At 40.5% G+C, this 20,123-nt stretch overlaps 1 protein-coding gene and 1 long non-coding RNA gene across 3 annotated transcripts in view; one reads left to right on the forward strand and one right to left on the reverse strand.

Annotated features, from left to right (window-relative positions):
* Prp4k (Pre-mRNA processing factor 4 kinase) overlaps positions 1–18,545 on the forward strand; it is an 82,692-nt gene extending 64,147 nt beyond the window's left edge. Inside the window, exons 14-17 of the mRNA XM_068366986.1 lie at positions 5,957–6,071; positions 10,243–10,349; positions 10,585–10,716; positions 15,686–18,545. Coding sequence (XP_068223087.1) covers positions 5,957–6,071; positions 10,243–10,349; positions 10,585–10,716; positions 15,686–15,889 — 558 coding nt within the window. The 3' untranslated portion in view covers positions 15,890–18,545. The remainder of the gene's footprint in view (positions 1–5,956; positions 6,072–10,242; positions 10,350–10,584; positions 10,717–15,685) is intronic.
* LOC137634535 (uncharacterized) overlaps positions 17,935–20,123 on the reverse strand; it is a 77,545-nt gene continuing 75,356 nt past the window's right edge. For both annotated transcript variants that reach the window (XR_011042523.1, XR_011042522.1), the window contains exon 3: positions 17,935–18,072. This is a non-coding gene — a long non-coding RNA (uncharacterized lncRNA). The remainder of the gene's footprint in view (positions 18,073–20,123) is intronic.

Consider the following 20,123-nt stretch of genomic DNA (forward strand, 5'->3'; position numbering starts at 1 on the left):
GTTTCGATTTCAGTGAAATAGTGCAAACAGAAAATCAAAAGTGATAAAGTGATATGCGCAAAGTGTTACAGTGTTGCGTTCGAGGGTTTGTCTGTTCGTGCCAGTTGTTCACCTAGTCCGGGACCTCTTACAAGCTCCCAAGCCCAGGGGAGAAGTAATGTCGAACGACTTATGGGTTCCACAGGCCTTGATCGACGAACAGACGTTTCCCTCGGTGGTTTCGGGTGTATCTACACACGTTGCCGACGTGATCACCCCACCCACACAAAGACGAGAGAGCCCATTTATTCCTCGTCTGCGGAAGAGGTTTCTCGCAGAAACCATGGACCAAATCTTGCAGCTTTTTAAGTGCAAGTCGGTCCCTTCCGTGCAAGTCCAACGGCCTAGGTGTAGCCACTGGGTCAGTTCGGACTCGCTGCAGTCATCCGACGACTGCACACCTCCCAAGAGAGGCAAGGTGGTACCGCAACAGGCAATAACTCCGTCTGTTGCCGCACCAGCTGTTTTAGACCCTCAGTCACAACGGACAATAGCTCCGTTTGTTACAGTCTTTTATAGACCCTAGTGGTCCATGCTGCAGACTATGCAGTCTCAGCTTGCTTCCTTCATGCAGGAGTATCGTGCTGAGAAGGTTGACACTGCACTTGTTAACCTACAACCTGCCACGGTTGTGCGCTCAGCAGATACTGCGGCTGCCTGCTCCCACACTCCACCTGTGAGAGCTCCACCACCGATGCGCAGTCGACCCTGCCAGACGCATGTTCATGCTGCACCCTCCGTTGACATGCGTGAGCTACCGCATCAGCAGTGGGAAGGTGCTGTAAAGCTGCCGTGTTTTGACGCAATGCGGCATGCTCCGCAATCCACGGCAGTCCCTCCCACGCTCCAGCACTCCGCTTTTGTTGTTGCCAGCTCCCACACTCCGACTGCGGAGAAGGTTGACGATGCTCCCGTTGGCCTACAGCCTGCCACGGTTGTGCGCCCAGCATGGCTGCCTGCTCCCACACTCTTGTTGTGAGAGCTCCTCCACCCATGCGCAGTCTACCCTGCCAGACGCATGCTGACTCCCACAGACACACGGAGCACTCCGTTGCCGTGCGTGAGCTACCACAAGCTGCCGTGTTTTGACACGGTGTGTCAGCCTCCGCAACCCACTGTGGTTACCGCCACTCGCCCGCAGCAGACTAGTCAGTCAGGAGTTGAGGCTTCCCCACACAGCTTTGGTTGTTGCCAGCTCACAGACTGTCAAGCAGTTACATGACGTTGCCTTCTGGTCTGCTACTATGCACCAGTGCTGTATGTCCTCACGCACCTATTGTGGTTGACAGTTCAGTTTTTGACAGTTCACAGACTGTCAAGCAGTTACATAACGTTGCCTTCTGGTCTGCTGCTTATGCACCAGTGAAACCCTCACTGAGATAACCTAGCTTTTCTCGGACATAGTTCCTGTAGATGAGAAAGTGCTGTTCTCCCTCCTTCTGATATTCCCTTGAGGACTCTGTCATTTGGAGAGGAGCCTTAAGCTGCTTAGCCTCCTATGGACTTTATTTAGAGCATAACATGCTTCCAGGGATGGTAAATGGTTCCGCTTCAGTCGCTAATCCCGTCTGTTGCCACACCTGCTCCCATAGACCCTAATGGGCTTTGTTGCAAGACATGCAGTCCAAGCTTAGTCCTTGTTAGAGGATTTTTTACGGAGAAGAACCTTCTAGCCAACAACCTTCCTACCGGTTGGTTGTACGCCCTGTTGACGCTGAGGTATCCTACTCACGTCCGCCAGTTGAGATGGTTCCTCCACCGGTGCGACCCAGTGTGGGTTGCCAGTCGCACGTTGACGTTAAGCGACTCTCGGAGGTGGTTGTGGACGTTCAGTGTGTCACTAGGAAGACGTTCAACAACCAGCAGAGGTGACTTGTTGTGACGCAGTGCGGCAACCTGAGCAACCCGGTAGGGGGTTGTCTGCACAACCCAGACAGTCTAGACAGTTTCGGGTTGTCGCTGTACTTCCTCGCGTCCCCATGGTTGACAGTTCACAGACTGTGCAGCAGTACCATGATCTTGTGTCCGGCTCCGTCACGCATCCACCAGTGCGACCGGATTCGGCGAGTCAGACGTTGCCCACTCCGTTGCCGTTTCCTCATCAGTTTCGGATGAGGAACCCTCTGATGGGGACATGGCTGAACAAGACGATCATCCCCCAGCCATGCTTTCCATCCAGAAGATGCTGAAGAAGGAACACAGCCCTGTCAGGCTGTGGATGAGTCTGGTTAGGACACTGTCATCCGTGGTTCAATTGGTGTCTCTTGGAAGACTACACCTCCGTCCTCTTCGGTATCATCTAGCTCTTCACTGAAAAAGGACAAGACGCTAGAAGCGGTCTCGATCCCGGTTTCCGGAAAGATAGTCTGGTCTGACTTGATGAAAGGACTTTATCAACCTTTGAAAGGGTCTTCCCCTGACTGTTCAGACTCCCAACCACGTTCTCTTCTCAGACGCATCGGACGTAGGCTGGGGTGCATCCTTAGGCGGTAGGGAATGCTCGGGATTATGGAACTCGAGTCAAAGGACAATGCAAGAAGCTTCTGGCAGTACGTCTGACCTGGAAAAGCTTCAGGTCTCTCCTTCAAGGCAAAGTGGTGGAGGTGAACACGGTCAACTCCGTGCTTTGATGTACATCTCCTAGCAAGGAGGGACCTACTCTCTGACATGGTACGAGTTCGCAAGTGACCTCCTCTCCTGTTCAACAGGTCTAGACTTTTCACTAGTAACGAGTTTCATCCAAGGCAACTTGAATGTCTTAGCAGATTGTCTCAGTAGGAAGGGACAATAATTCCAACACATTGGACCCTCCACTAGGATGTATGCAAGAGACTTTGGGTCACCTGGGGCCAGCCAACCATAGATCTCTTCGCAACCTCGATGTCCAAGAGGCTCTCAATACTTTGCTCACCTATCCCGGACCCAGCAGTAGTTCTTATAGATGCCTTTCTACTAGATTGGTCTCATCTAGATCTATATGCATTCCCTCCGTTCTAGATTGTCAACAAGGTACTGCAGAAGTTCGCCTCTCACGAAGGGACAAAGTTGACGCTAGTCGCTTCCCTCTGGCCCGCGAGAGAATAACTTACCGAGGTACTTTGATGGCTAGTAGACGTTCCCAGAACACTTCCCCTAAGGGTGGACCTGCTTCGTCTGCCACGCGTAAAGAAGGTACTCCAAGGCCTCCACGCTCTTCGTCTGACTGCCTTCAGAATATCGAAAGACTCTCGAGAACTAGAGGTTTTTCGAAGGAGGCAACCAGAGCGATTGCTAGAGCAAGGAGAACTTCCACCCTTAGAGTCTACCAATCGAAGTGGGAAATCTTCCGAAACTGGTGCAAGTCAGTATCCATATCCTCGACCAGTACCTCTGTAACTCAAATAGCTGACTTCCTCTTATATCTGAGGAAAGAGCGATCTCTTTCAGCTCCCACTATCAAGGGTTACAGTAGCATGTTGGCATCAGTCTTCCGTCACAGAGGCTTAGATCTTTCCAACAATAAAGATCTACAGGACCTCCTTAAGTCTTTTGAGACCACGAAGGAGCGTCGTTTGGTTACACCTGGTTGGAATTTAGACGTGGTTCTAAGATTCCTTATGTCAGACAGGTTCGAACCACTTCAATCAGCCTCCTTGAAAGATCTCACCTTTAAGACTCTTTTCCTGATATGCTTAACCACAGCTAAAAGAGTCAGTGAGATTCCTGCCTTCGGCAAGAACATCGGATTCTCATCCGAAACGGCTACATGTTCTACATCTTGGTTTTCTAGCCAAACACGAGCTGCCTTCTCGGCCTTGACCAATATCGTTCGATATTCCAAACTTATCGTATGGTTGGAAATGAACTAGAAAGAGTATTATGTCCTGTAAGAGCTCTTAAGTTCTATTTTAAAACCTTTACGAGGCCCGTCTGAAGCTTTATGGTGTTCAGTTAAGAATCCATCTTTGCCTATGTCAGAGAATTCTTTTTCCTATTTTATCAGACTGTTAATACGAGAAGCTCATTCCCTTCTGAATGAGGAAGACCAAGCTTGGCTGAAGGTAAGGACACACGAAGTTAGAGCTGTCACAACTTCCGTGGCCTTTAAACTAATAGATCTCTGCAAAATATATTCGACGCAACCTATTGGAAAAGCAAATCAGTGTTCGCGTCTTTTATCTTAAGAATGTCCAGTCTCTTTACGAGAACTGCTACACTCTGGGACCATTCGTAGCAACGAGTGCAGTAGTGGTGGGGGCTCCACCACTACAATTCCCTAATTCCAGAACCTTTTTAATCTTTCTCTTGAAATATTTTTGGGTTGTCCGGAAGGCTAAGAAGCTTTTCGCATCCTACTTGATTTGGCGGGTGGTCAAAATCATTTCTTGAGAAGCGCCTAGATTAGAGGTTTTGATGAGGACCTTTAGTATGGGTTGCAACCCTTCATACTTCAGCTCCTAGGAGTCGCTCAGCATCCTTTGAGGATCGCGAGGCTCAGTAAGGAAGACGTACTTAAAAAGGCAGAGTTATTGTTCAAGTCGTCTTCCTTACCAGGTACTTATTTATTTTATGCTTGTTATTTTGAATAACTGCTAAAATGAAATACGGAATACTTAGCTCATAATGTCAACTTGTAATGCTGGTCTCTACCCACCCCCCTGGGTGTGAATCAGCTATATGATCATCGGGTAAGTTTGATATTGAAAAATGTTATTTTCCTTAGTAAAATAAATTTTTGAATATACTTACCCGATGATCATAAATTAAAGGACCCACCCTTCCTCCCCAATAGAGAACCAGTGGGACAGAGGAGAAAATTGGTTCTATGTTGACATCGAGTACTTGAGTACCTACTTGACAGATGGCGCTGTTGATGTACACCCCCACCTGTATAGCGATCGCTGGCGTATTCCGCCCGTAGATTTTTTTCTGTCGGGCAGCAGGGATGCAGCTATATGATCATCGGGTAAGTATATTCAAAAATTTATTTTACTAAGGAAAATAACATTTTTCATGTCAAGTATCCAATTCCCTTAGAAGTCGCACAATAAAATTGTAGGTACAAAATCCTTAACATAATATCAGGGTAGGGGTTCTTCCTCAAAGTTATGGATTCATCTCCAGATTTCATCCCAAATTATAATGAATCTAACAGGTTCCATCCAGCTAGTTTTATAGCATGTAGCAGCTCAGTCTATTCCACTTACCTTGTGATTTGAGGAAGCTAGATTATTTTTGCATGTAAATTTATTTTTATTTAATTTTAGGGATAAAATTTTTTTCCTCATAAACCAGTCATTTAATCCAATTTACCTTCCTCTTACCCTACCATATTTCTCAACTAGCAATCCAGACAACAAAAATTGAGGGAGTTAAACTTAAATATATCCATGGAGTTAAAGGAACTTGCTTAGGTGCAATTTTTCCATTGTCTGTTGATTATCATAAGTCATATTTATCTGTGGAATGATATTCTTAAATACAAGTGGCTTCTTCCTTTGTTGCCACCTTTAGTAGGATTAAACAAATGATATTTATCGAAGTAAAAATTCTACTTTTACTGCCTCCAGACTTATTCTTTCCATTAAAAGGTAGCTGATATTCCCTTGTAGACCTGCCAATTGGAAGCCAATAGCTTTTTGTTAGTTTCTTTCTCTATACATATGACTAAATTTTGGAGTTCTTTACTAGCTGTCATGTGGTGTTTAGAAGTATCACAATTTTACTTGTAAGTTTTTGTGTACCTGAACATATAGCAATGCTAGTATTCTCCAAAATGACTGCAAAACTAAAAGGATTTAAGTCTGTTCAATTTTAAATGTATCTGCCATCACATGAAAGGTACATTTTAGAAGATAGATTTATTTTAGGATTATTCAATGTTTTCAGTAAGTTATACAAAAATTGATCAATAATACATAAATCTTACATTTTACAGGTCAATGAAAAGAAGCTTGTTTTGAAGTTGTGTGATTTTGGATCTGCTTCTAAAGTAACAGAGAATGAAATCACACCATATCTTGTTGCCCGGTTCTACAGAGCTCCCGAAATTAGTAAGTGTAGATTTACCTAAATTTTTGTACCTGTAAAGTACATACATGCATATGCCAAGGCACTTCCCCCAATTTTGGGGGGTAGCCGACATCAAACAAATGAAACAGAAAAGGGAACCTCTCCTCTCTCCGTTCCTCCCAGCCTGACAAGGGACTCAACCGAGTTCGGCTGGTACTGCTAGGGGTGCTACAGCCCACCCTCCCCCGTTATCCACCACAGATGAAGCTTCATAACGCTGAATCCCCTACTGCTCCTACCTCCGCGGTCTTCCAAGGCACTGGAGGAAGTAGCAGAGCTTACCGGAACTGCGTCACAATCGCTCCCTATTCATTCCTATTTCTAGCACGCTCTCTTGCCTCTCTCCCATCTATCCTCCTATTACCCAGAGCTTCCTTCACTCCATCCATCCACCCAAACCTTGGCCTTCCTCTTGTACTTCTCCCATCAACTCTTGCATTCATCACCTTCTTTAGCAGACAGCCATTTTCCATTCTCTCAACATGGCCAAACCACCTCAACACATTCATATCCACTCTAGCTGCTAAACTCATTTCTTACACCCGTTCTCACCCTCACTACTTCGTTCCTAACCCTATCTACTCGAGATACACCAGCCATACTCCTTAGACATTTCATCTCTAACACATTCAATTTCTGTCTCTCCGTCACTTTCATTCCCCACAACTCCGATCCATACATCATAGTTGGTACTATCACTTTCTCAAACAGAACTCTCTTTACATTCATGCCCAATCCTCTATTTTTTTTTACTACTCCCTTTACTGCCCCCAACACTTTGCATCCTTCATTCACTCTCTGATGTACATCTTCCACTCCACCATTTGCTGCAACAACAGACCCCAAGTACTACAACTGATCCACCTCCTCAAGTAACTCGCCATTCAACATGACATTCAATTCGCACCACCCTCCTTTCTCGTACATCTCATAACCTTACTCTTACCCACATTAACTCTCAACTTCCTTCTCTCACACACCCTTCCAAATTCTGTCACTAATCGGCCAAGCTTATCTTCCTCGTCTGCAACCACTACAGTATCATCCGCAAACAACAACTGATTTACCTCCCATTCATGGTCATTCTCATCTACCAGTTTCAATCCTCGTCCAAGCACTCGAGCATTCACCTCTCTCACCACTCCATCAACATACAAGTTAAACAACCACAACGACATCACACTTCCCTGTCTCAGCCCCACTCTCACCGGAACCAATCGCTCACTTCATTTCCTATACTAACACATGCTTTACTACCTTTGTAGAAAATTTTCACTGCTTACAACCCCTACCTCTTCTAAAACCACCCTGTACTTCTAAGATTGCATTTTCTGTTTTATCCTTAATCCTATTAATCAGTACTCTACCATACACTTTTCCCACCACACTCGACAAACTAATACCCCTTGAATTACAACACTCATGCACATCTCCCTTACCCTTATATAGTGGTACAATCCATGCACAAACCCAATTTACTGGTACCATTGATAACACAAAACACATATTAAACAATTTCACCAACCATTCAAGTACAGTCACACCCCCTTCCTTCAACATCTCAGCTCTCACATTCACTGCCCTTCCTCATGCTACCTCCAACAACCTTCTTGCCACACACATCACTTGCAATCCCAACAAAATTTTCTTTTACTAACTTCCACTCCTCCTCTAAATTACCCGTTTCTCATACTTTCACTTCATCATATGCCATTTTCAAAGGTAGTACAGAAAATAATTCTGCTTTGTACAACTACATTGGTTAGATTTTAGTGCTGCAAGTTCAGCTTTTCTAGATTTCACTAAAGGTTGGTTAGGATTTTGCAGCTCAAGTTGTAATTACCAAATAGTCTTGGCTATAATTCTTATTTGTTCCTACAAGTATGCAAACCTTTCTTTTTTTTAAATATGGAGTATCTTTAGCAGAGCTGGTGCAGCCATTAAATTCATTGACAAGTTAGATAACGACAGGTGGTAAGTGCTGGTGAGTAGGCCCGCATATGAGCCCATCCGCCTGTTTAAGACTCATCACTTTTGTCTTTAGCTGCAACGAGTACTGCTACGACCTATTGAAAGGCTTTTCTTTACTTACCAGAAATTGAATGTTAGGTCTTGTTGCTGTAGATAATGGATGTGAATAAGCAAAAAATTTGTACATGTAGGGGGAAAAGGTGGATGTTGCAACTTGTTTTAGAGCTAAACTGGCTGTAGATTTACACTCTCCGAGTGCTTCTTGTAGATACCATGATGGTTTTCAATCATCCACATGTGCAAAGTGTAGATCATGACATTCTGTGCAGTGACAAGTGTATGCTTTGAAGGGGAAGGGATTGGTCTTGACAACGCCCAAGAAGACACTGAGGAAGTTTTTCACTTCTTTCTTTCCCTCATCAAGTGTGCATTTCAGAATATTCGGTTGGATCTGTCCCCAGGTTGTATGCGGCAGGAGGAATGAGGTCTTGGATTTGCGTCAGCAGATTTTTCAGGCTCTGGTGGTGTGTCGAGATCCCCCAGTGATTGTAGCACTCCAACTGAGGTTGGAAGCTCTTCTGCTGCTATGCAGACTGCTGCCAATGAGTTTGACTTAGGGAAGCTCTTCTTCATCTTTCCTTCCCTCTCATTTGGATGAAGCAGTCAGACCACTATTTAATGGATCTGACTTGATGCTTGTGTAACCTACTTTTGAGCTCCATTCTTTAGAATCTAGAGAAGTATCTCCCCTCTTCCTATCTAGACAAATGGGAGGAAAGTGGAAAATATACCAACCCACTGATCATCAAACACCAGGCATATCATTCTGAACTGCTCTTCCCTTCAGGGGAAGGGATCCTTCCTTTGACCATGTTAGCAAAGCTATTGATACTCATCCCTATGATAGACAGATACAGAGTAGCTGGAGTCATCGCCTTTGCTCCTGTTTGGGAACAGATAAGCCAACATTTCCAGGGGAGACCAAGAACTTACCAGTTTGGTTCTAGGTGGGTTCCAACCCCTCGCTTCATCATCATCACCTCCTACGCCTATTGACGTAAAGGGCCTCTGTTAGATTTCGCCAGTTGTCTCTAGCTTGAGCTTTTAATTCAATACTTCTCCATTTACCATCTACTTCGCACTTCATAATCCTCAGCCATGTAGGCTTGGGTTTTCCAACTCTTCTAGTGCCTTGTGGAGCCCAGCTGAACATCTGGTGAACTAATCTCCCTTGGGATGCAAAAAACATGGCCAAACCATCTCCTTGTACCCCTCATTATGATCTCATCCACATATGACCCTCAAGTAATCTCTCTTATAGTTTCATTTCTAATCCTGTCCTGCCATTTAACTCACAATATCCTTCTGAGGGCTTTGTTCTCAAATCTATTAAATCTATTGGAGATTGTTTCATTCTCATACCATGACTCATGTCCATAGAGTAACACTGATATCACTAAACTGATATATAGTCTGATTTTTATATGTAATTTCAGGCTTTTTGATTTCCAAATTTTACTTACCTAGCCATTGCTGATTTTCTTTTTTTCAATCTTTCCCCAAACTCTAATTCCAAAGACTGTATTAGTGACCACCCCATTTTAAATGATAAAAGGTTTGTGTACGGATAAGAATAAATAACAGATTTTAAAAGTAATTTGTATTTTTCTAAGATAACATGACCAAAGGTCAAAAGTAAAAAATCTTTGACAGACAGGTGGGCGAGGTTACTAAGCCGCACGTACCACCTGTCGTTAACAAATTCAAAAGCCGTTCTAGCTTTGCTGAAGAAATTCCCCATTTTAAAGTACTCATGTTTTTATAATTAGGGAAAATACAAATTACTTTTAAGATTTGTTATATCACTATGCATTGAAACTGATATTCGATGATTAATACCACCAGTCATGCCTTAAATTCACTATGAAATGTAAAAAAAAAAAAAAACTTTGCATTATTCATTAAGATTATGGTTTTAAACTACATTCAGAACTTGATAATATTAGTGTATTATTTTATATAAAAGGACCTTTCTGGACAATAAAAAATTTTTATGCAATGGAAGGCAGTTTGTGTATTTTTACGTTATTGTATTAAAGTGGGAATATGTATCAGTAAAATTAAATTTTTTTTTTTTTTTTTCTATTTTAAGACACTTCCCTGACTTTTGTTTCCTTACAGTTCTTGGTATGACATATGACTTCGGTATAGATTTGTGGTCTGCAGCTTGCACGATTTATGAACTGTATACTGGAAAAATCATGTTTCCAGGAAAAACTAATAATCAGGTATGTCCACCTTTTATTCAATTGATGAAAACTATGTTAAGAAAATGTCTTGATGTAATTGACATTAACAAATATTTTTAATTTGAAATAACATTTACACTGATTAGTATGTTAATAGAGTAACAAAATCATGAAAATATTTCAGCCTAAATTACCAGTAAATTATTGATAAAGACAATCATCTCTTGATATTGATTTTTAAGGTTGGATTAAGTAAGATAAACCATCTTTTCAGATGCTGAAATTGTTCATGGACTTGAAAGGAAAAATGCCAAACAAAGTAATTAGGAAAGGTGCATTTAAGGATCAACATTTTGATAATGCATGCAACTTTCTGTACAGAGATGTTGACAAAGTTACAGAGAAAGTAAGTACCAGTACATTATTTTTCAGAATTTAAAATTTAATTATTTTATAGCTTTATCATGAATTAGAAATATTGAAAATTATCATTTGAAAAGGTTTTTTTTTTATAACTATTTACTAATAAGAAATTTTAATAGACTGGTATAAAGCCCATCAACAAGTTATTTTAATAGTATATATGGTTTGTTCCCATGCATATACAAATCTTTCTTCTTTTAAAATAAGGAATGATTTTCGTGAAACTGGAACGGCCATGGAATTCACTAATAAGGTAGTTAACAACAGGAATTTGATCATGAGCAGACCGGAGAGGAAAGTTGGTAAAAGGAAGAAGTGAGTTTGCTCCTCCTCTTCTAACAAGAAGTCCAAGAAGACCTGTCTCTTTTTCGAGGGAGTTGTATGGCTCCTTGGTGGTCTCCTGCCCTGTGCCCTCGGTTCCATTATATGTGCCTAGGGGTTAGGTACTGGATGGATAGCCCGACTACCTCGGTAGCCAGGCTGACTGGCGATGCATGGCCTTCCTATTGACCAAGTGTTGGAAGAGCTTGGTTCAGTCCTTCCCTTCTCTTGCCAGGCCAAATGATTGCTGCTTCTCTAACTGTGACACTTCTATATCCTGAATTGAGAAGAGGCCACCTCTTAAGGATGCACAGTCGGCAGCCGCAGGTTGGTGGCCGAGATATTGCTGCTGTGTGCTCATGAACACGGAGCCAAGGATTACTCTCCATCGATAGAGGGAAGTGTACGTGACATTTCCTTTTCTGGTTTGATCGGTATTAGGTAACTTATTCCAACTGGTGAGAACCTGTCTGTGCCATCATTGGCACCCCAGGTTTCATTGCAGAGTTTGCCTTTGGGTCAGAATGCTCGTATTTGTGGGGGGGAGGTTAGGTCTCTGGAGTAGCCTGCTGAACCCTCAACCCCAGTGAGGGTTTTCAAAATTTTCTTGGCCTAGAACCAACAGAAGCAGAGAACCCGAAGTTGTAGTTTTCTTTGGTGGTGGTTCTTGAGTTCATTTGCGAGTGCCATGAACTGGGAGTGGTGACTATGCTGCCCGCTTCAGGTAAGACTTTGGTGTCCCTCGAGGATTGAGGCCTTCTCTGGAGTTAGCATGGTCAGATTTTGCTACTTTGGCTCAGGATATAGTTGACGGTCAGATTTACAAATTTGAAAACTTTCACTTCCAGTCTGCCCGACAAGATCTTGCCTCCTACACTCCCAAGTCTTCTGTGACATCATCTGTGCAAGTTGTCCCTTCAGCGTGCATACCTTACAGAAACTCGAGCAGAAGGCGCATCCTTCACGGCTTCTGAGTTGGTGGCCATGGATTCTTTTGCTATGGCTTCCCTTCAATCAGCCTCTTGGTTGACCAGTGGCAGGTGCCATGACTTCACCAGGACAATGGGCTACCACCTCCTGACACTTTGGAGAAATACAGGAGACTTGTGGCGTCTGATAAAAGGTGATGACCTTTCTGGTTTGTGGGATGACAAACCAGTTGTGAAAGGAGGACAACTTGGTGTCCCAATACTTTTGCTAAAGAGTCACATGCAGGGAGAAGTGGAGGACTGGTTCGCAGGACTCATTGATCCACCACACAGTCTCTTTCGAAGGCATCTACAGCCAAACCTTCAGGTGTGGTCCTGCCTGCAGGATTTGGTGGTAGAATGGTTGTCCTGACCTTTCAAAGGCCTCCGATCAGGACCACACACAACCTCTTTTCAGCTTGTGCATGCACAGCCCTTTTGAGGGCCCTAACGTGGGCAGTTTAGGAAGAGTGTCAAAAGGGAGAAGAGGAGGTAGTGAGGAACCTGTTATTGGCATTCCCCATCTCCTGCTGCTGCGAGTATAGGGGATGACTTTCATGCAAATGAGCAATCTGGCAAAGCCAGGGTAATGATTCCTTTGTGATTTGTACTTGCTACTTCTCCTAGATAACCACCTCCTCTCTTGCAGACCGATAGCATTTACAAAATATCCTCCAACATCACCAGAACCCTTAGCTTTCTTGGCAGAAGTGAGAGGTATGTTGGAGAAGAATATGCAGGCAGTTGTTAGAAATAAATCTCCAAGCTTCTACAGTCAGCTTGTCCTGGTGAAGGCAACAGAGGGCTGAGACTGATTATCAACCTCTCCCCTAAACTCAGTTTTTACAGCAAACCTGGTTCAGGATGGAAACGGTACGAATTGTAAAGATTTCCTTTGGTTTATGAAACTTCATGCTATCAGTGGATTTGAATGGCACCTATTTTCAGGTACCCATTTATCAGTCTTCTTGGAATTACCTCTGCCTTCTTCAACAGAGCAATATACCAGTTCAAGACCCTGTGTTTCAGACTGAATACTGCTCCTAAGGTATTCACTTAGAGTTGCTGGTTGCAGTTTGGGTCCACATCCCAAGGTACATCTTTTGATGTACAGTATATCAACGATTGGTTAATCCCAGCCACCCCAGAGAGGTAGTTCCAACAGGATCGAGATCGTATAACCTCCCTTTGTCATGATCTGGAAGTCATGATGATACGTGTAAATAGGGAGAACTTGGACCTAAGCAGAGGTTGAAGTACCTGGACATGAAGATAGGCACAGCAGCAGGGTGACCGTCCATCAGACAATGGCATCAGCATGGTTAGAGAGATAGCACAACAGTTTTTGTTCAAGGCAGTACAGTACTTCCAGCTGGCAAAGTTCTATCATTAATCTTTCCTTGGAGAAACTTGTTCCACAGGTGCACCTCCACTAGGGATCACTTCAGTGGTGTTTGAAGGATTCCTAGTTAGCCTTTAGGGATCCTGCAAGCCATCTTTTTCCCGTGGGCACGAGGTACGGGCCAACCGTACCTAATGGCTGGGCAAAAAAGACATTGCTATGGGAGTCTGCTCAACTCTCACCTTCGGGCATGAAACTTCTCAGAAGCTTCAAAGAGGGGTGGAATGCTCAATTGGGTGACCTTGGTTGCATCAGGGTTAGCAGAAGAAAAGCATTGTACATGTGGGAAATGCAAGTCACATTTCTAACTGCAACTTTTCTGAGAATGTTTGAGGAGATTAGCTTATGTCAACAAGCAAAGGGGGCACGGTGTCTCTCTCCTTTGCATTTGGGCAGTCTACCACACCATAGAACTCGCACCTAGATGCAATATAGGCAAGAAGAATGCACTAGTCGATATGCTTAATCACTAGGAGCAGGTTGTATGCGAGTGGTCCCTACATTGCATAGCGAGAGGCTTCTTGTTTCTGAGGATCACCTTATGGCTAAACGGGAAGCTCCCAGTATTATGCTCCTGTTCCTATCATGGGCAGTGTTCAATTATGCTTTCCAACTCTCATCGGATCACTTGGATGCCTATGCTTTATCTTTGTTTAGCCTCATTTGTCAGCTTTTGGAACCTGAGAACTATCCCTGTGGGATACACTCCTTTGGAACCTGAGAACTATCCCTATGGGATACACTCCTCTTGTCACTCTAGTGGCCACAAGCCTAGTGGTATCCTGATCTGATGAACAATTCTATTTAAGGGCCTGAGAGAACTATCCCCATGGGACACACACCTCCATCACCCATACCTTCAGAGATACCACCAATCTGTGAAGTCACTTGTACTTTAGTGTTGTAGACTTTCCAGCATCTACTCCAAGCAGAGGTCTTTCTGCAAGGGAATGAACAGATGTCTGGATATCTGTGATGGTCCTCTACAGCTAACTGCCAAAGAACGTATGCCATCTTCAGTGTTTGGTGTGGTAGTGGAGTACTAATCCAATTGTCATATCTCTAGTGCAGATTGCAAACTTCATCTTTCTTTGCTGAGATAAGCACCTCTGAGTCACAGCTGTGAAAGTTACCACTCAGCTTTGAACACAGTCTTTTGACTGAAAGGCATAGACCCTGTCTTTGGTAAAATGTCAATGCAAGTCAGGGGAGAATGACTGGCTTTTCTGCTGCCTCTTTCCTCCTCCCTCATTTGGAGATGAAGTAGTTGTAGTTACACGTTGAATCTGACAGCTCTTCTAGGAGGACACTCCAAAATCAAACCATTGTTCTCTAGTCTTTTTATTGCCATATCTTCTGTACCATGGTCTTTTACTGTCTAGGGTTAGAGTTCTCTTGCTTGAGGGTACAAACGGGCACACTATTCTATCTTATTTATCTTCCTCTTGTTTTGTTAAGTTTTTATAGTTTATAAGGAAATATTTATTTTAATGTTGTTACTGTTCTTTAAATGTTTTACTTTTCCTTGTTTCCTTTCCTCACTGGGCTATTTTCCCTGTTGGAGCCCCTGGGCTTATAGCATCCTGCTTTTCCAACTAGGGTTGTAGCTTAGGAAGTAATAATAATAATAGCTTAACATGGGGGAGTCGATTCCATCCCGTACTGCATCTCCTCTTTTTGGGGTGAGTAATTCCTTCATTGACCACATAATAGGTACATAAGTAGAGGCTAGGATCTATCAGCTAAGTCATCACTATGGTGGGCAGATTGAGGTTGCTGGGTTCATCCCCCAGGGAGACTGGATTATTTTGTTGAAGAAGAAGAACATACTAGTTTAGTTTTAAGGGTACATCCTACCCATCAATGAGCGAGTCTCCCTATTGTAAAGGACATGATGTTTATATATGCATAGGAATAAACGTACAGTGTGTTTTTCCAAGCTATATAAACCCAACTCCTTCAAAGTTTAACTTCTCAGTCAACTATCCCTTCTAATTCCTGGGATGATAGTCCAAAAGTGCGCGGAGTCTTACAGGGAAGTGTCTATGCTCACCCCCATGTTATTAACAATTTCATCTGCCATTTCAGCTTTGATTAGACATTCCCTATGTTCAAGGACTTAGGTTTGTATATAAACATTTATAATACAAAAAAGGCAAAACCATTTTCAAAAGTCTTTTGGTTAGAAAATAATGTTAGTGTGATCCTAAATTCTTATCAAACAATTCTTTTGCCACACCTAAATTTTGTCTTTGTTTCAGGAAAAGATTGTAGTTATGGCAACAATAAACCCTACTAGAAATTTACAGTTGGAGCTTCTAGGTGAGGGAAACCTTCCTGAAGATCATGCAAGAAAAGTCACTCAATTGAAAGATTTGATGGAGAGGTGCCTGATGTTAGATCCTGCCAAGCGTGCTACTATAGACAATTGTTTAATGCATCAGTTTATTAGGGAGAAGATGTAGATCTCGTAGAAGCTTTGGTTGTGATGTAAATGGTTAAAGGTTCGGGCAGGAGTACTAATGCATTTTGTAGATATTCAGTAGTGGTTGCTATGTACTACGTATAAAAGTATACATTTTCTCTTGATTTTGTAAACATTTCCTAAATATGAATGTGATTATTAGACTATTTATTTGATGTCTTGTGTCAGTTGCTATTTGCGCATACAGTATTCACATTGGTAATTGGGGCCTTTTTCAGTTCCTCCCTCTTTTTTCCAGATTGTTTTCCTTTGGAAAATTGTATTAATACAATTTATTTTATAAAACCCCCTAGTAAAGTCACTCAGGAGTAAAATATTTTAATGTCAGTTGACATGTTTTGTATATATACAAATCTATAACAGATTACAGTATTTTCAGGTAATACGTAAAAGATAGGTCGTGGCCTTTTCTGTAATTAAAAGTTTAAATGGTTGTGCAAGTTATCACCTCCTCAGATTTACTCTGACAATCCAACCCCAAAAGCACTAATAAACTATCTAGATTTTTATGAACTTTTTCTATTTTCTTTAAAAGTTTCCCTTGGCTTTTGATTGTATTAAATGTTAGTTCCTTCTTAGTTGCATAGTTTTACAATTTAAATGAGATTGATAGTTTTTGCAAAATTGTTTTATCATTAATCTGAATGTAGCCCTATGAGAAAGTAAGTTACACAATAAACAACAAATTTTGTTTACTAGGAACAATTTGATTTTTTCAAAATGGATTTTTAAAAGACAAAATTATTAATAATGGTTGAATAATATCATCCAAATATATTATTTACTCGGCTTCCTGATGAAGTAATATGCTCAAGTTGATTGTACTTTGGAAGTACGGGAGTTTGATAGCATTCTGTGACAAATTTTCAGGTTATTTTAGTTTTTATATTCTGTAACAGGAGTTTTCATGTTAGTTTGATATTTTCAATTTAAGCACAATTATTTGTTCTTAATTAATTGAAATTTAATTATTTTAAAACAGAATATGGGAGTTTTCGCTGCAAAAATAGGACCCTGGAATACACAATATATCTGACCACTCATTTATTATTTGTTCAAATTATTCGATATTTGTCATTAAAACAGTAGAAAAATTGTTAAAAGTAATGAAATACAGATTGGATAATGTGCAAGGCAAATAAGTTTGTTTCAAACCTCCTGTTCACGTTTTTCCATAAAAAATTTGTAAGGGGGGCAAAATTGAGTTACTAATTTGCAAATAACTGCAACTGTTAAATTGTTAAAGATGGACAATATCAAGTGAATATTAGAAGTGTTATTTTTTAAATAATTACCTTAATTTCAGATACTTTACAAATACTGTAGTAATTGGAGTACAAGTTCCTTCAAATTTCTGACTGATTATTGTTTAAAAGATGTCTTATTGTGGTTATGAAACAAGCCTGATAAATTATATATAATAGTTATTTTCCTTATGAAAAATATTCTAGCTCAGCAGTTAAACAACATTTCTATATGAAAATACCATATTTGTCAGATTACTGTTTGAATGAATACATTGTTGTATGGTAGATAAAATACTATCCCAAAGTAATATTTAGTAGGCATAGTATACTTTTTTTCCTAGAAAAATGTACAAAATATTTTCATTTGTAATGCAAACCCTACAAACTTCATGCTTTTATAACTGATCTTTTTATAATTTTATTACAAAGGGCTTTTTTCCTACAGCTTATGCATTTATAAGATTATGTGTGCAGTAGAACAAATCAGATAGCTCTCATTCTACTATTAACCTTGAGAACATTTTGTTATGTGACTCAGTAATTACAGCTATTACAGCACCTAGTGTCCTATTTTGAAAAAAAAAATTCCTTGTAACATAATGCCATTATTGACAGTGAGGCTAGAGTAGGCTTAATCATTTAAACCAGCTATTACATCATGGCGAAGGAATGTTATTAACTACTGGATAACAATATACCTCCACAAACTTACGGGCCTGTTGACATCAGCAGTATAACTTCCAGTGGTTTTAGTGCCGCTATTGCTGATATCCTAACTTGCTTCTTACAAGGCTTATGTTCTAGGATCCTTTTCCCAGAATTCCTTTTTGTTATTGAAGACTCAGCGAGAACACTATTTTACTCTATCAATTGTCTTTGCAGTCATGTTGAGGTCAGTCATCACAGTATCTTTACACTGAAATAAAGTTATATCAGAATCAACAAGTGAAAAACATTACCGTACACTCCCCTTAACCAGTGTTAAATTCCTACCAAAGCAATGCAACCATACATATATTATGGTGAAACTTATTAAAAGTTATATAAAAAGTTACACTTTTAATCATCCCTGTCCCTAACACAAATAAAAACATATGAGGGCAATTCCACTTGGTAACAAGTAAAAACATGAAGAAAACAGAACTCTTATAAGGAAAAAATTCACCAGACAGCAAGTCGGGCTGTGTAACTATTTCCATGCTTATTTGGCAGGTAATTTTAAATGGAAATACAGAAATTAGATCAGATATTTGATATCTTTCATCTCTTCATTTTATATCCTGTCATGATAAAAGTCTATAATGATTGCTTTCTTATCTGGAGTTGCAGACAGTTTGTTGGCTAAACCCAGTATACTTTGTATCCCTTTGTAATAAATTAAAAAATATATTTTTTCTTATTCTCCTATCTGTTATGTATATTTTGCTTTTATCAAACTTATCTCTATAATTTTCTTCTGCCACTTCACTTTCTCACCTTGCAATCATGAACAACCCGGCTTTCACCACCAAAAATTATTTTTATCCCACGTTATGCATGAATAACTTAGGGTTTCAAGTGAATGCAGTGTTGCAGCATTAACCATTGATTCTTTAACAAGTGAACATGCTGCTGTTTTGTCATTAGGCAGGGAAAACTACTGATTAGATGGATAACACAGAAACAAGAATTATGTTCCTCTAAATTAGTTCCTATATTGGAAATCTCTACCAGAGGGTTACATGTAATATAATGAGACTGACAAGCAAGGAGAGGAACTAATAGCTACTTTCTCATAGTTTGTCCCTGACATAACCTGCATATAGTGTTTACTCTTTCTCATGGGATTTTGAACAAACTACCAAGGCACTTGTTAAGGTGCAGAACAACATACTGCAGATGAATGCTGATATTACAATAATGAATCAGTGATATAACTCAATTGTTAACCATTACGAATGGATGATTACAACTAGATAATTTAGCCTATCTCCAGAACTATAAAATTGTGTGTTTCAAACAAACCATTTTATTATGATATTCCCTCAACCAAAGCAACAGTGATAATTATGACATGACATTTTTGTCACAAAAACCTTTGCTAAGTTCATAACACTGTACAGTATGACCAATACTTAATTAAAATGACTACTTTAGCCTCACAGTTGATAATTTCTTATTATCCAACCAAAGAATATACAAAAATATAAATATATCTTTTCTGCTCCATTCATATTTCTATTAACGGTACAGTACAGTACTTGGAAGACACGGTTTTTCTACATGCAACGGATCCTCAAGTGTTAGTAAATGTGGTAAAATTCTGGTTATATACACTAAAGTACTGCACCTTTTCTTTAACCTACTATGCCTTAATTTCCTCAAAACTATGAATGACGAGAGTGCATAATAACCATCATGATTTTGAGAAAAGCAGAATATATTAAGATACAATTTGTTCACATATAAAATCCTACGTTCAGTTCGTATGTGCTGGTTTTATTGGCATCTTAGTGTAACTATTTTTAGTTCTAAATACTTTATACCGATGGAAAATAATCTTGAATGCTTTGGGTGTAGATTATAAGTAATAATTTACTTTTTAGAAATAAGTTACAGTACTTTGAAAACAATAAAGTTTGAAACTTTTAAGGAAATTACATATATCAAATAAACAATTCCATCCCAACTGAGGCAGGGTGTATTGAAAGTTTACTTGCAGAGCTCCCACAACCACCTGAATACAGATGTCTCTCCATTTGTTGAGAGCAAACGTAGTATTGTTTTGAGTAGATGTTATTCTTTCATAATATAATTATATAATTTTTACACCAAACCAAGAATTCAAATTACTAGAGTGAACATTATTTTCCTTTTATCATTCAAATTTTATTTTTGTCTTTCAAGTCAGCTACATTTGAAAAAAAAAAATGTTTTGCAGATTTTTGTTAAATGGGTGAATGTTACAGAAGTATTTGCTTTCTGTAT

This window comes from Palaemon carinicauda, chromosome 44 (assembly GCF_036898095.1).
Source record: "Palaemon carinicauda isolate YSFRI2023 chromosome 44, ASM3689809v2, whole genome shotgun sequence".
NCBI classification, from domain to species: domain Eukaryota; kingdom Metazoa; phylum Arthropoda; class Malacostraca; order Decapoda; family Palaemonidae; genus Palaemon; species Palaemon carinicauda.